At 33.3% G+C, this 14,402-nt stretch overlaps 1 protein-coding gene across 3 annotated transcripts in view; it reads left to right on the top strand.

Annotated features, from left to right (window-relative positions):
- Positions 1 to 14,402, top strand: part of PTPRQ (protein tyrosine phosphatase receptor type Q) — a 217,499-nt gene that overhangs the window by 65,451 nt on the left and 137,646 nt on the right. For all 3 annotated transcript variants that reach the window (XM_037845990.1, XM_037845989.1, XM_037845991.1), the window contains exons 18-19: positions 10,296 to 10,456; positions 11,186 to 11,331. In XM_037845990.1, the coding sequence (XP_037701918.1) occupies positions 10,296 to 10,456; positions 11,186 to 11,331 (307 nt within the window). The remainder of the gene's footprint in view (positions 1 to 10,295; positions 10,457 to 11,185; positions 11,332 to 14,402) is intronic.

Here is a 14,402-nt window from a genome sequence, read left to right as displayed (position 1 = left end):
AGTGGAAGCAATACTTGAAGGCTTGGAGGCAGCATGAGTTAATTGTGTCAAGAGGTTGATAAATAGCACTGTAGAAATGGAATATTGGGGCTAGGTTGGGGTGATTAAAGAAACAAAGACAAATGAGTGTTTGAGTACAAGGTGCACTTTATGGTTTAATACGGTGTTTCTAATGGGCTGCTCAGCCTCAGCTTTCTACTGCTGGTCATTTCTATGGATGGCTTACATGAAGCTTGAGGTAAAAAAAAACAGGGTACTATTGGCCCTGGTATCATGGAATTGAGAGTGCCGTCTTGACCAAAAGGGGAAAAGAAATGTAACAAAATAAGGTTTCAGGGGCTAAGAGATTTCAAATGGAGTCGAGAGGCTATCCTGGGGATTACTCTTGTGGAAGCCTCAGCTAGATATTACAAATGGCCACAGTAAGCCCAGCCCAAACCAGCAGTATTCCCAGAAATCCTAAAGAATACCCAGGTCCCTATCTGAAACTCTATAAAATTTCACTCACTAAGTTTATTTTTCAGAAACTTAAAAACTCCAGATTGTTCCTATGCCAGATAAGTCCCCAAACCCAGAGGCACCAGTCTCTTCAAGATCATCAACCAGCTGTATCCTCCTTCCCCCTAATATTGACATTGTCAGCATCTAAAATTGAGGAGATATCTGGTAAATTTTTAGATTCCTTTGTTTCTTATAAAAATCTGAATACTTTGCCACATCCCTCATGGCAAAAATCAGCCAGAGCTGAATAGTGGCTGTCTTCTTTCGATTGGGGCATTTGCTCAGCAGTTTACCTCAATTCCTGCCATACCTTGTCTTAAACCCAGTCTTTGTACTCATTAATTTTATTTGTCTGGATCTTGAGTCTTCAACCTTGATTTCACGATCTGTTCATCATGTTTGTGAAATGCACAAAGCTGGGAGAAATTGTGACTTCCTTGCATTACAGGCTTGTGGAGCAAAACATTTTGGAGCGCTAAGGCAAAGGACTCAAAAGGGATGATGTCATAGTTACCATTTGGGAGCAAGTGGTGCACTAGGTTTTTTTTTTTTACATGTATTGTCATTTATTGTTCACAACAATTCCACAAAAAGAAGAAGACTATCCCCATATTATAGTTATGGAAACCAGGTGTTGATGAGGTTAAGGGCTTGCTTAAGATCATAGAGCTACAAGGTGACAGAGTCAGAATGCTTACTCCCAAATTATGTTTTCTCCCACCACCACTAGGAATAAGTTATAATCAGCCTTTGTTCTAAACACTCAACAACACAATTATAGGGGAGTCTCGGTTTGACGACAACATGTGTAATAACATTAAGCTTGTTACATCAACTCATATGGAATATCTCTACCAAAAATCACTGGCTTGATATTGGTCTGTATTAGTTGATTGTACTGTATCCATCATGAGAGAATGATAATTATACTATTGTTACAGGTTCACCTCTTTACACCTCAAACCCATGATCTCCATTAGAAAAGACCTGAGCCTTATCAGGTTGTGATTCAATCAGTTTGGGTTTCATCAAGTAACCTCCTGCTTAAATAAGAGTATAGGGACAGACAATAGTTTAAAAGTAAAGAGCACTCCATACAAGAATTCAAATTCAACACATATTTACTAAAGGAGCGCTTAAGGTAAAAGGAACAAGTTTACAATGCAAAAATAAATTAATATGTTACCAAGCCTGGGGACTTCTGTCCCTTCCAGATGTAGTTGGATATGAGATCAGAAGAGCCCTCCAGTCTAAGTTACAGCATATTTATAGAGCCTTCAATTTAGGATACATTCAATTAAATTATATTCTATTGAACCATGGGTGGTGAACTATAGGTGGTAAACCATGGGTGAGTCAAAAACAAAGAGGTTATTCACAGCATTATCAGAGATTCAAATTTAACTTTGAATGTCTGCAAAACTTTACTGAAAATATTTATATTAATTAAGCTATGGCTTTTGTTAAGAGTAATATAACACACCTTTTACTTACATAAAAACTAAAAATTAGAAGAGAGATTTCTTTTACTATTTCTAACTTATTAGTATAGTTTCTCCTTATTTCATTCTATAGTTTAACCATTACATCATGTTGATAAGCATACATTTGATTCAAACTGTATTCAGCCTTGTTACATTACTTATGATTTATCTGTGATTGAAGTAAGAGCTACAGGTTTGTCCTGTTTTCTTTTTACACAGAGGAAAGATAGTTACAGTTATCTGTATTTAAGAAGATTGAGAGGGCTTTTTGCTTTCTTGAAAATATTCACAGCAATTACCAGGCTCTGCAAGACTGTCTTTCACTTTTCCTTTTCTTGCTTGGCCCTGCTTAGCTTCTCCTGTAGTTACGATTTTCTACTATAGGACTTGAAGGATGTGAATCATCTGTCCCAGTTATTACATAAGGCCTTTCCACTTTCTATCATTTGGAAATTGTACTTGAGTATTTTTGGGTAAAAGTTCTGTTAAAATATGCTTTGCTTCTGTGTCAGAAGGAATAACTGGCTCCTCACTCTCAGAACAGAAGGCATCAGGTTGTGTATGAGAGAGCAAGGCTCCTCAGCTGATCCTTACGTAGAGAGAGGGAGACAAAGTCCTCCTTATCAGATTCCTCAGTAGAGATATTACCCTGCAACACTATGTGTTCATATGTTAAACCAACCAGATTACTAGGAACAACAGTTTAAATAATACATGGACAGAGTAGAGCTTGTTTAGGAAGGAGTGATCAGGAACTGTTGAAAGAATTGGAATAGGTATTAGTCAAGATTCTTTTAGTTTCAATAGATTGGAACCCAACCTAAGTTGGCTTAAGCAAAAATGGAAATTTTTTGACCCATGTAGTTTCAAGGGTTATACTGGCTGGATGTAGGAGCTCAAATAATTTTACCAGGTGTGATGAACAGCAAAAGCTTGGTGTGGCCAACAATAAAAAGGCCCTTGTGTCTGGAGTATAATGGTAAGCAGGAGGAGATGAAGCTAGAGAGGACGGAAGACAGATACATGGAGTCTTGAAGCCATGACAGAGAGTTTGGATTTTATTCCAAATGCAGTGGAAACCCTTGGGGTATTTAGAAAGGGTGTGACCTTTGCATAATATAGTTACAACAAAAATTTTAAACCCTGTACAATACTGATACAATATTGATATTACAATTACATTTTTCAGATAATATAATTATTTACCAGCAAATTTTTAACTGAATTGGTGGTGTTACTTCTTTCCTAAATAAGGTGGATGCTACACAGACAATGGGATCATACTACTGGTATTACTAGACTAGAACAAAATCCTGACCCCCTTATTCAGTACAATTTTTAAATGAGAGCATGAACAATCTGGAAAAGAAAAAAATCACAAGGACACATTTCATGATATTGGGGGTCAATTTTAATTTAATCTTTCTAATGCTTTTGATTACTGCAACTCTATGCTGCCTCTGTGCTTTCTATGATATCTGGATCTCCACATGAAAAATAAAAATCTCTGGAGAGAGGATATGAACTTTGTCACCTCAGGGAAGCAGAGTCTTTACAGGAGGTATTAATTATGAAAAGCTTGGCTTTGAGAGTTAAAGTTTTGGTTGTAGGAAACTAGGTTGGAAAACCAGTCCAGAACTTTGGAATACCGGAATCTTTCAAAAGATTTAACTGGACATATGCCCAAGTGCTTTTAATGTACCTTTTGCATAGAGATGTAGGGACCAAAACAGGAAGTGATAGGCATTTCCCCTCAGAATATATAGTTTGGTGAGAGTGATTTCACAGAAAATGAAGCCAAGTACATAATATACATTGCTCTCTGTAGCTCCTGCTCATTTGGAGGCTAGAATAATAAATTAATTTAGAGGTTTGCTTATCCTTCAAATCTTTCATAAGCAAAATAAAAATATCCTCAGTTTTTTGTAGGAACTGAAGAGCAGACAGTTGGAAATTCTGCTCTTTGGTGATTAACATTATTGTAAGTTTCAGGCTAAGACAAAATTCATGTGTTTTAAAAATTAAAAAAAAAGCACGGGCTAAGGTTGATATCATTTGGTTAAATTTAGGAATCCTAACCAGGATTCACTGTGAGAAATGGAAAATGATGAGCACTTGCATTTTTATGTTGCCTCATTATGAAAAATGAATGTGGTGACCAGGTATTTGGAACTGTTGAAGAAAGAATGGAAGAAAATGGCTTTAATACCATGCAGGGCACCAGTTTATGTGAAAAGATTTTGATTTAGGTAATTTCTTTTCAGACTTTTCAGCTTTATGATTATAATTTTAAATTCTTTACTAACACGCAATCCACTACTGATTTTATTTTAAGGCTTGCTATTTTGGATCACTTTAGCATTTTAAAGAACATTTATCTCTAAAGTGCTTGGCAAATCGAGGGAGGAAAGGTCAAATCGTTCTTCTTTCTTGATTAAATACGTAAAAACACACTTTCATTCATGAGATCAATGAATTTTATTATATTTGTAGGACCTACACAATTCTTTATTTCCCAGTAGAAAAGTATTTTCAGAAAAATTTACTCTAAGCTCTGCCAAGTAATTGTTGACCTTCTGCTCATTTGGACTCCATTACATTTACATCAAATGTACATTTTAAATCACTATTATGTTATACTATTACATATACTAAAAATGACTCTAATCTGAAAAAATTATGTTCCAACATTTAGTGCATGATACCATAAATTATCAAGTATTATGCTTTGTTCTCTGTTTTTACAATGGGTAGATACATTCTCAAGTGGATAGGAGAGACAAGTCTCATAATTATCCATTTCATTATTATCTTTAATAATCACATATAACAATTTTCATGTTTGCAAACACTTCCAAAATTGAAAAGCTTATAAAGGGATAAGTCAAACTAATAACTTAACAAGTGAAATTAGGAAAAAATTGGGAAGATTAATTCAGAAAAAATAGAAAAGGCATAAATTAATCTTAGAAATGGAAAAGGAGACATAACTATAACTGAAAAAATTAAAAGATAAGATATTTTGAACAACTTTATGGTGGTACATTTGAAAGCTTGGGTGATATCATAAATTCTTAATAAAACATAGCTTACAAACTGACTAGAAAGGAATAGAAAACCTAAACAGTTTATCATAATTAAAGGAAAGGAATGAGTAGTTAATAACTCTGTATTTATCCTACACTCCATTCACATAAGTCTTTTACCCGGATTTCTGAGCCCTGATGGGGTTATCAACCTTTAACTACATGTATATAAACTATTTAGAGCTAGAGTGTGTCTTTTTACTATTTTATTGACATCATAATGCTTAGTACCTGATATATTTTAGGCTCTCAGTAAGGATTTATTGATATAATGATAGAAACAATAAACTGCACATTAAAAATCCTTGCTTTTCCCAACTTCACTTAGCTTTGAGTATCTCTAGGCTGTCATTTTACTTGTTCTTAATTATTTCCCCTTCCTATTATCCTCAGAAATGATTCCAAATTGTCTTCCCTGTCCTCAAGCCCCACACACCTCAATCACAGTAAATGAACTCAGCTTCCATTCTATACTGAAAATTGAGGTGACCAGGTAGGAACTACCTCAACTTCCTATTTCTGGAACCTGTCAATTCATTTACTTCCATAACCTTTGTGTCCATTCTCAGGGGACAAAAGATCTCTCCTCCATCTCAAGCAAATTCCTCTGTCCATCTTCTGGACCCCAATACCTTTTACTTGCTCCAAGACCATGGCTTATAAGTGTATGCTTCTTTAGCTTCAACTTCATTTTCATAAGTGGCTTTCCTCCTAAGTTTGTAAATGTGTCCTTCCTGCTGAAAGCAAGTAAACAAAACAAAGCCAGACCAAATCAAACCAAACCAACCAGCTAGCCAAATGACAACAGTAACAACAAATGAACACCCTCCTTTGACTCAGACTCTTTCTGACACTCTAGAATAACTTTAGAATCATAAATGGTACAACAGTTTACTCCTTGCTAGTTTTGGGTTGCTTAAAACATAATTGCTAGCATACTGATATTATGGAGCTGTGCAGAGTTCTTGTTCTAGAGTGAGATGCCATATAGTTTCTTATAGTGTGAAAGTTAGTGAAAATCAGTTTCATCTGAGGAAGAAAATGATTTGATAAAGAGTTAGTCCAGTGAATGGATGTTGCTATTCTTTATTTTTGGAAGCAGTAGTTGGTGAACACAAAGAATAATCTAGAATGTTTAGATATCAGCATATTGAAGGTTTGGGAAAAAATTCATAGTGACAGATAGAGATGGATGTATCATCAGGTTAGATTACCCTCATGGTACAAAATATCAAATGATGAAAATAAGAATTAAGATAATGACTTGTAGAAGTGTCTCCATCCTTGTCCAGAAAATCATTCATATGTATGCTTAAGGAAACAGACAAATTTGTTTAAGTCTTTCAGGTGTTTTCTGGAATTCAAGATTCCTTCATAGCTGGTTGGTTCTTGGTATGGTCTTGATGTGATAAGACTTGTTCTTATGTTCTAAAATTCCTGTCTTTTGAAAAAATAATAATAAATTAACTAGGAAATAACTATGTCTTAAAGACTCCATTAATCCTAATTCAAGACATCTTTTGGCATTACCAAAGAGAGAAAGGAGATAGACAAATTGCATCTTCTATTTTTTGAGAATAATTTCAAAGGAATTCTTTTTTCGTTTCCTAAATTAAAAAAAAAAAATCCTTTTAAAATGTTGTAATAGGTTTGAAGAATTAAATCAATAAAATGATTGCACTGAGGACACTTCTCAAGTTTTTTTCTCAGTTTGAAAATTTGTACTGATTGAGAGGTTTGGCTGATGTTGGAAAGTTATCTGTACTATAGATTAATTATTGTGTGACATTTATATTCCTTCCGTTTCCACACAATTTATTACTTATGATGAGTAAGAGTTAGACCTACCTTGTCAGGTAGACCTCCTCTCTTCCCCTCCCCAACCCCCAACTACCCATTCTACACTCAAACCTTACAAACAAGCCTTCTAGTGAGCAATTTCTTGAAACTTTGGGGCTAACCCTTATTCTCTGTTCCTTCACTTTGGTCACCAATTTCTTTGCTCATCTCTTTTTTTTTCTCTGCTTTTAGACACTGAAATGAAAGTTATTGTCTTTGTCGTTAAGGAGACTGTATTGTTATTACTGAGTTATTCTATAATGATTTACTGATTTGTCTCTCTGTTTTCATGGCAGGGGTTGTGTCTTCTTCATGTCTATGTCTAACATAGTACCCAATACAAAGTGAATGCTTAATTAGGTCTGTTGATTGATTGTGTGCATATCTTCTCCAAACAGAGAGACAGTGGGAAAAGTATCTACCTTTGTTTGATGGCAGTAACTAAAAGAACAATGCCCCCAGCCCCATCCCTGACATACAGTGCTTCCCATTTAAAACACTAAATAAATACAAAAGTAAATGTGTGAAGAATTTATTCAAAATAATGTATTGCAAATGACAAATAAACATTTAAGAAGACATTCAGTCTCATTTGTGGTCAGAGAAGTGCAAATTAAAATGAAATATTTTGGGTCAATTAGATTTGAAGAAATTAAAGAGAATAATAAAATACAAATTACTCATGAGAGTTTAGGGAAATGGGTACTTCCATATACTGTTTGCATGACTCTAAATTATAATAAATTACAATTTGAAATAGTAACCATTTTGAAGATTAATCATTAAAATGTAAAAAATTTAAGTTATTTGACTCAACAATCACACTACTTGGAATTTACCTAAGAGATATAAAAAGTACCATTTTCAAAAGATAATTTGTGTCAGGATGATTGTTACACTGTTATTAAAAAAAGAAAAGAAATGGCCTAAGTGTTAACTCATAGAGGAATGGTTGAATAACCATCATACATCCAAATTATGAAGCTACAAAAATGATATATATCATTATCATTAACTTGATAAGAGGAAGAAAAAATGAATTAACAAAGAAATACTTTTATAAATAAAAACAAAACACTATAATAGAACACATAAGAATTCTATTTTTTTTAAGCTGATAAGAACAAAACATTAATTTTTAATGTAAACAAGCTAAAACCATCAGTACTCATTACAGCATTGTCAGGGCTGAGTTTCTCATGTGTGGAAGGGAGCAAACCCTCTGAAATGCCGGATTGCTCACGGAGAACAATCCTTGGAGAATAGAGAGCTCACACCTAGAGGTACATGTGTGTTGCCTCCAATCTGTTGAAAACAATGAGAAGCAAAGAAGATCAAGTCAGATCCTTAGGGATATCACTTATCTCTTCTTTGCTTCTCTCTCAATTCTCAGTTTTATGGCAAACCACTTCTGGTTCACTTTCTGAACTATTTCAATTGAAGTTTATTTATACCCAAATATTATATTTTTCTACCCCAGTCATTAAAATATTGGCCACAATTCTATACTCCTAAAGAAAAACAAATTCCAAGCAGTCAAAACACATCAGTATTTGTCAATATTTTTCTGTAGCATTGTTCTGTCTTGGGAAGTAAACCAAAGGAGATACAGATATATAAGCATGCTGACAGAAATGGATAATTGAGTCTCTTATTCAGATCATTTATAAGGAATGACTTCTTTTATTGAAATATCCAAAATTTATTTTGGACTTGCACCATCCAGGTGATTGCCTTGATTCTGGGTTTTTCTTACAGTAGGCAGATACTTATCTGCAGCATTTTGCTGTGAAGATTAGAGAAAATAAGTAGTGATGTGAGGTGGCAGACAACATTGGAATGTGTTTGAAATGTATTTTTAAACTAGTTGTAAAGTAATTAGTAATTATTGCTAATTTCCTATCTTTAGAGATTGGATTAGCTTATCAATAGTATTCTGATGACCTGTGACCAATGAGGGAGTATGGAATTGGATAATTTCTATGACAGGGCATCTTGCTCTGGAACTGATAGCCACAGTATTAAGTGTTTTAAAAGCCTTTCTCCTTTGAATCCCTTCTCAGTGATCTCAAAGAAAACTCCCCCTACTGCTTCTGAAAGATGATGTCAATGAAACTGTTTCAAATTGCTGAATAGCCTGGCTAATCCTTCCTGTCTCCAATCACATATTCTAAATCCTTATATATATATATATATATTGTACCATGGTAAGCTTTCCCGCTATTTTTCAGATAACAATACTTATGTTTGGCATGAATGGATGCTTGTGTAGTGGTAGCACACTGGCTGAAACTTCTCTTTGGTTACCCTTAGTTCACTTAAAATCTATTATTCCTCTTAAAGATAAAAGGATTTAAATATTTCCATAGCATAGAAAGAACATTTTCGATACAGAGAGAGCATCCATTTACTAATTGGATTCTTTGTTTTCTTAATAAGAAAAAAATAAGTGATTACATGATATATCTACTTTTCTCTGTGATATTGATCATTTTCCATTATCTAAATTCTTTAATAATTAATAGTATTGCTCTTTTTTTTAAATGCAGTTTTCAACACCTCTGTATCAGTGCTCATTCTTTGGTTCAGGTCTAATGTATATCCAGTTCACAACAGTGGAAACTGAACTAACATGACTGAAATAAAATAATTTTAGTGCTATATTACATAGCAATACATTTTGTCTTTAAAAGTCTTCTCCTTTCCTGAGGTTTGGGATTTATTTCCAAAATTTTGAGTCAATATTTGTTTTACTTAAACATTGACTTGTCTAGAGTAACATTTTAAATACTTTTGTGGTTTTGATTGAGTCGGAGATGCAAACTCTACTTTCTTCTTTCTTGGGTGCTGTACATCCATTGCTTTCAATCTCCCTTCTATTAAAGAAGAAAAGGATAGCCCACAGGCTCACTATTTGCCTTAGTTTTTTAGGGCTGCTATGACTAAGTACCACAGACTAATTGGCTTAAATAATAAGAATGTATTGTCAGACAGGTATGGAGGCTAGGAGTCCAAAATCAAGGTGTTGGCAGGGCCATGCTTTCTCTGAAGTCAGTAGCATTCTGGTGGCTGCTTGCCAGCAATCCATTAACTCCATCTCTGCCTCCGTCATGTTTGTCCCTCTCCCTGTCTGTCTCCTGCTCACTGTGTCTGAACTTCCTTTGCTTGTAAGGACTTGAAAGCAAAGAAGTTCATTATTGAAGTGCTCTGAAATTGATTATTGTCATTATTTCAGGATAAGTTGTATGCTATCTTACTAGTATGGATTAATAAATTTCTGTAAATAGATATTGTTATTTTTGATATACGTGTGCTCAAAATGTATATGGTAATTTTTAATTTATTCTAAAAAATCAATTATAGAGATATTCTTTTATTCTCTCAGGGATATTTCATCACTGAAAAATATTAATGTAACAGAAACATCATTAGAGTTTTCAGATTTGGATTATAATGTTGAATATAGTGCCTATGTAACAGCTAGCACCAGATTTGGTGATGGGAAAACAAGAAGCAATATCATTAACTTTCGAACACCTGAAGGAGGTGAGTTTTTTTAATTAATGTAAGCTGATTAAAAGAATAATTCTATTCAGATAAAGTGTTAGATATCAAAAGGCAATATTATTAAAGATTACTAAAGTCTAATATCTTTTACCAGTTAGATGATAATGCAGTTTGATCCCTTAACAGTTGTTTGATGTTGGGGAAGCTAGTTAATTTCTCTGTGCGTCACTTCATGGAAACAATGTATAGCGACTTCACAGAATCCTTAGGAGGATTGAATGAGTTTATTCATAAATGCACTCAGCACGGAACCTGACATATAGTAAACATTTCCTGTGCTTGTTAAATGAAACAAAATAAAATGCATGAAGGTCAGCTTTCTGTTACCTTTTGCTCTATATTATTCATTTCCAAAATGCTAAGTTAAAGTAGGATTTCATGTTGTGTATTCTAATTGGCAACTTGCTATAATGTTGTTTTCAAATCCAGGGCAGAGGGACTATTTTGCAGCAGTGATAGTGCTAATGATTGAGAATCCACCTGTCCTCTGCTTGGATATTGCTATGGTAGAGTGTTAGAGGGATAGACCAGTGAGTTTTATTAATTTCATTTTTGACCTCTAATTAGATGTTATTCTTAATATAAGTTATCTTTAAACACTTCTCATCACTTTAACTTATTAAAAGCAGGTGTAAATTTAAGACATTTATAACAGAAACCTTACTTTATGCTACAAGTACAGTTTTTGTCCAATTGCTTGTATTATAGCACCAAGTGATCCTCCCAAAGATGTTTATTATGCAAATCTCAGTTCTTCATCAATAATTCTCTTTTGGACACCTCCTATAAAACCTAATGGGATTATACAATATTATTCTGTTTATTACAGAAATACTTCGGGTACTTTCATGCAGGTAAGACCTGAGTTTTCTTTCTTTATGTACATCTTTCAGTTTTGTTGATAATGCAGTCTTGGCATGGTGGAAGAAATTGTTTGCCTTGCATTGATAATTATGCCCAGACACATATTTTACAAAATTTCCACTGAAGTTTTGTAAATATATCTATATATATAGAATATATATAGAATATATATATAGAATATATATAGAATATATATGTAGGATAGATAGATATTAAAATGTATCTGATATTTCAGCACAATTTACTTCATGTTAATGGAAATTTTGTAAATATATATATATATATATATATATATATATATATAGAGAGAGAGAGAGAGAGGGAGACATACATCTATATACACAATTCATTTCTACATCAATACATATTAACTGCAATGAAGTTGCCACCTCTTTAAAATTATGTATTTAAACATGTTGCACAATTCTGCTTCCTCCATAGTGTTCAGTGAAGAGTTGATGGTTTCATTTATCCTCAAACTTATTTCTCAGCTAAAAACTTTCTTTCATTTGTATACTATACAAATAATTTTAGTGTTTGTGTGTGTTTGTGTGTTTTTCTTCAATTTTAAATATATTTTCACTTTTTAGCAGGTGTTATTGTTATTTAGGGTCAGATTAATGAAGACCACAAGGAATGTAGCCGTTTAATTTGTGTATGCAGATTCTAGTCTACCACAGTTTTCAGATGGGCTCTTTCTGGGATGTGAATGATAATGGCTATGAAAGTAGCTAAAATGCATTTCGTTTACAAAAATATTTTCATTTTTTTTTTCAAAAGAACTCTCATTTCTCTGAAGTACATGTTTCATGGAACTCTCTATATGGAAAAGATACAATTGGAGTGGTTGTGATTGAATTAGAGATTGGGAGAATTGGAATATAATTTTTAAAACACTAATTTAGAAGACATACTTCTATAGCATATTTTTAGAATATGTTCCTTACTCGAGGAAATTATTGACTACACGTTAATTGGGATTGTGGCCATTCTTATTTCCTTTTTATCATTTTAAGTAGTAGGAGAATAAAGATAATTCTTGGTAATTCTGAGTTAGCTGATCCCTTTAATGAATGACAACCTGACTTTAGTTCCTAGAGTTAGTTCTTGAGAGTGGAAATCCCTGGGAAGAAAGCATCGCTTGCTTTAGTGCAGCTGTACTGCAGGCTAATGAATAGGCTGGGAAAGCATTTTGCAAGCTGTGTCACATCTAACTTAGGAGTAAATAGAAGTCTGAAGACTGGTTTAGTTTTTATATTCTGTCATAGGTCTTCTATGAGTGGAGTTGAAGTGACTATTTAAAACTTCGTGCCAAAAAGAGAATTACTTTATAATAGACATGTAGTTATAGATATAGATACTTTTTTAGCAGATGTTGTAAGAGCAGAAGGAAAGAGAAGGGTCCAGTTTTCTTCTACTTTGTACATCAAATAGTTTATTGTTGCTCCCTTTTGTTATGCTCTGTTTGGGAAAGAGAAATGAGGATTACAGATGCAATTTATTTTCACCACAATGCTGTTCACAAATTAAACAATGTGTCATTTTGCTATAGAAGCCTTGAGAATTGTACCCTTTCCTTCTTTCATGCATTTGACAAAAACATGACAAAGTAATTTCAGTAGTTTGAATCTTAGCAATAGTTTTGCCTCTGAACAATTTACTTTATGATGTATACATTATTCTATTTTTGTTCTTTTTTTTTTTTTGTCTGCATCTAAATAATCAAATATAGCATCTAACTATGGTTTAAAGATGAGCATATGGACCTATTTATTCAAGCCTGGGTATATAATATGATCCTAGCTGAAATTTATGTATTTGAAAACATTATCATTTGTTCAATAATTTTAAGAATGCTTTGAAATGTGACTGCTCAAGAGGGCATAGATTGATAATGTTAAAGCATTTCAGGAGTATAGTCTCATATTGCTTGACGTTCATCCATACTTTATTCCTAAAGTTAAGGTCAAAAATAGCAACAATATTTTCCCTAAATTTCTATTTTGGGTTAGGAGAATAGAGGACATCTTCAAAATGAGAATTATACAGCAGAATAGAAGTGTAGCGTTTTTCTTGCTCCTTCTCTTCCTTCTCCTTTCCACATAATTCTGTGTAATATCCCATGCATGGCACATCATATTCTGCTTCCCATTCCAGGTATCTGCTGCTTGTCTTAGCTCTCTTATCAGGTGACACTTATCCTTCCATCACTTGATATCCCCTTGCACTGTATTGTATAAAGGCTTAATGCCCAATATTTTAATTGAAAGAATATGAAATTCTTATAATAGTCTAACATTATTTTTGGTACTTTGTTATAATTTGGGGGCACTTGCATTAAGTGTTCTTTCCCTCTTAGACTTTGGCAAATTTAATCTCTCTACTACTACTTGACATTCCATCTTGTTCTTATTTTGACTGTCTTACATTGTGTTCTGCATAGTACATTAACTCTTGTATCTTTTAATTTTCACCCTCTTATGTCACATCCCCTCAGTGTGTCTAGAATAGTGTCTTACGAGTAAAAAGTGCTAAATGAATATTTGATTGATCAAATTTAAAAAGCCTTTACTATATACTTTCTGACTGCATTTATACTCACAAAAGAGGAAGCTTTAGTTTGATAATTTGAGCCAAAGACGTTTTCCAAGAATAAATAAATAAATAAAATAGTCATTGGGACATTGATCTAATTTGTCAAATTTACTCAGCAGGAACGACTGCTGGTGATTCATAATAATTTGTTCCTTAACAGTTACCAATCCCATAGCAAAATAGAATAAATTCTGTAACAAATCAAACTAAAATTTACAACAAAAAGCTATATTACTACTTTTAAGTACTTTATATAAATGTTATTCCATGTGTAAAGTAGAAGGGCTGAAATGTATTAAAGTTTGTGCATCATATTTTATGTGAGATTGTTATATTGCACTAACTTGTCTGCACCTAAATGAGTAACCACAAAACTAAAATAAATCTTTTATTATTATACTACTCTTTTCTTCCCCTGAAACTGGGAAAAAAATAACTCAAAAATTTGCTGAATTTATGTATTGAT

This window comes from Choloepus didactylus, chromosome 8 (genome assembly GCF_015220235.1).
Source record: "Choloepus didactylus isolate mChoDid1 chromosome 8, mChoDid1.pri, whole genome shotgun sequence".
NCBI lineage: Eukaryota > Metazoa > Chordata > Mammalia > Pilosa > Megalonychidae > Choloepus > Choloepus didactylus.
The sequence above is the reverse complement of the archived record's forward strand: the minus strand, read 5'-3'. Positions and strand labels throughout refer to the sequence as shown.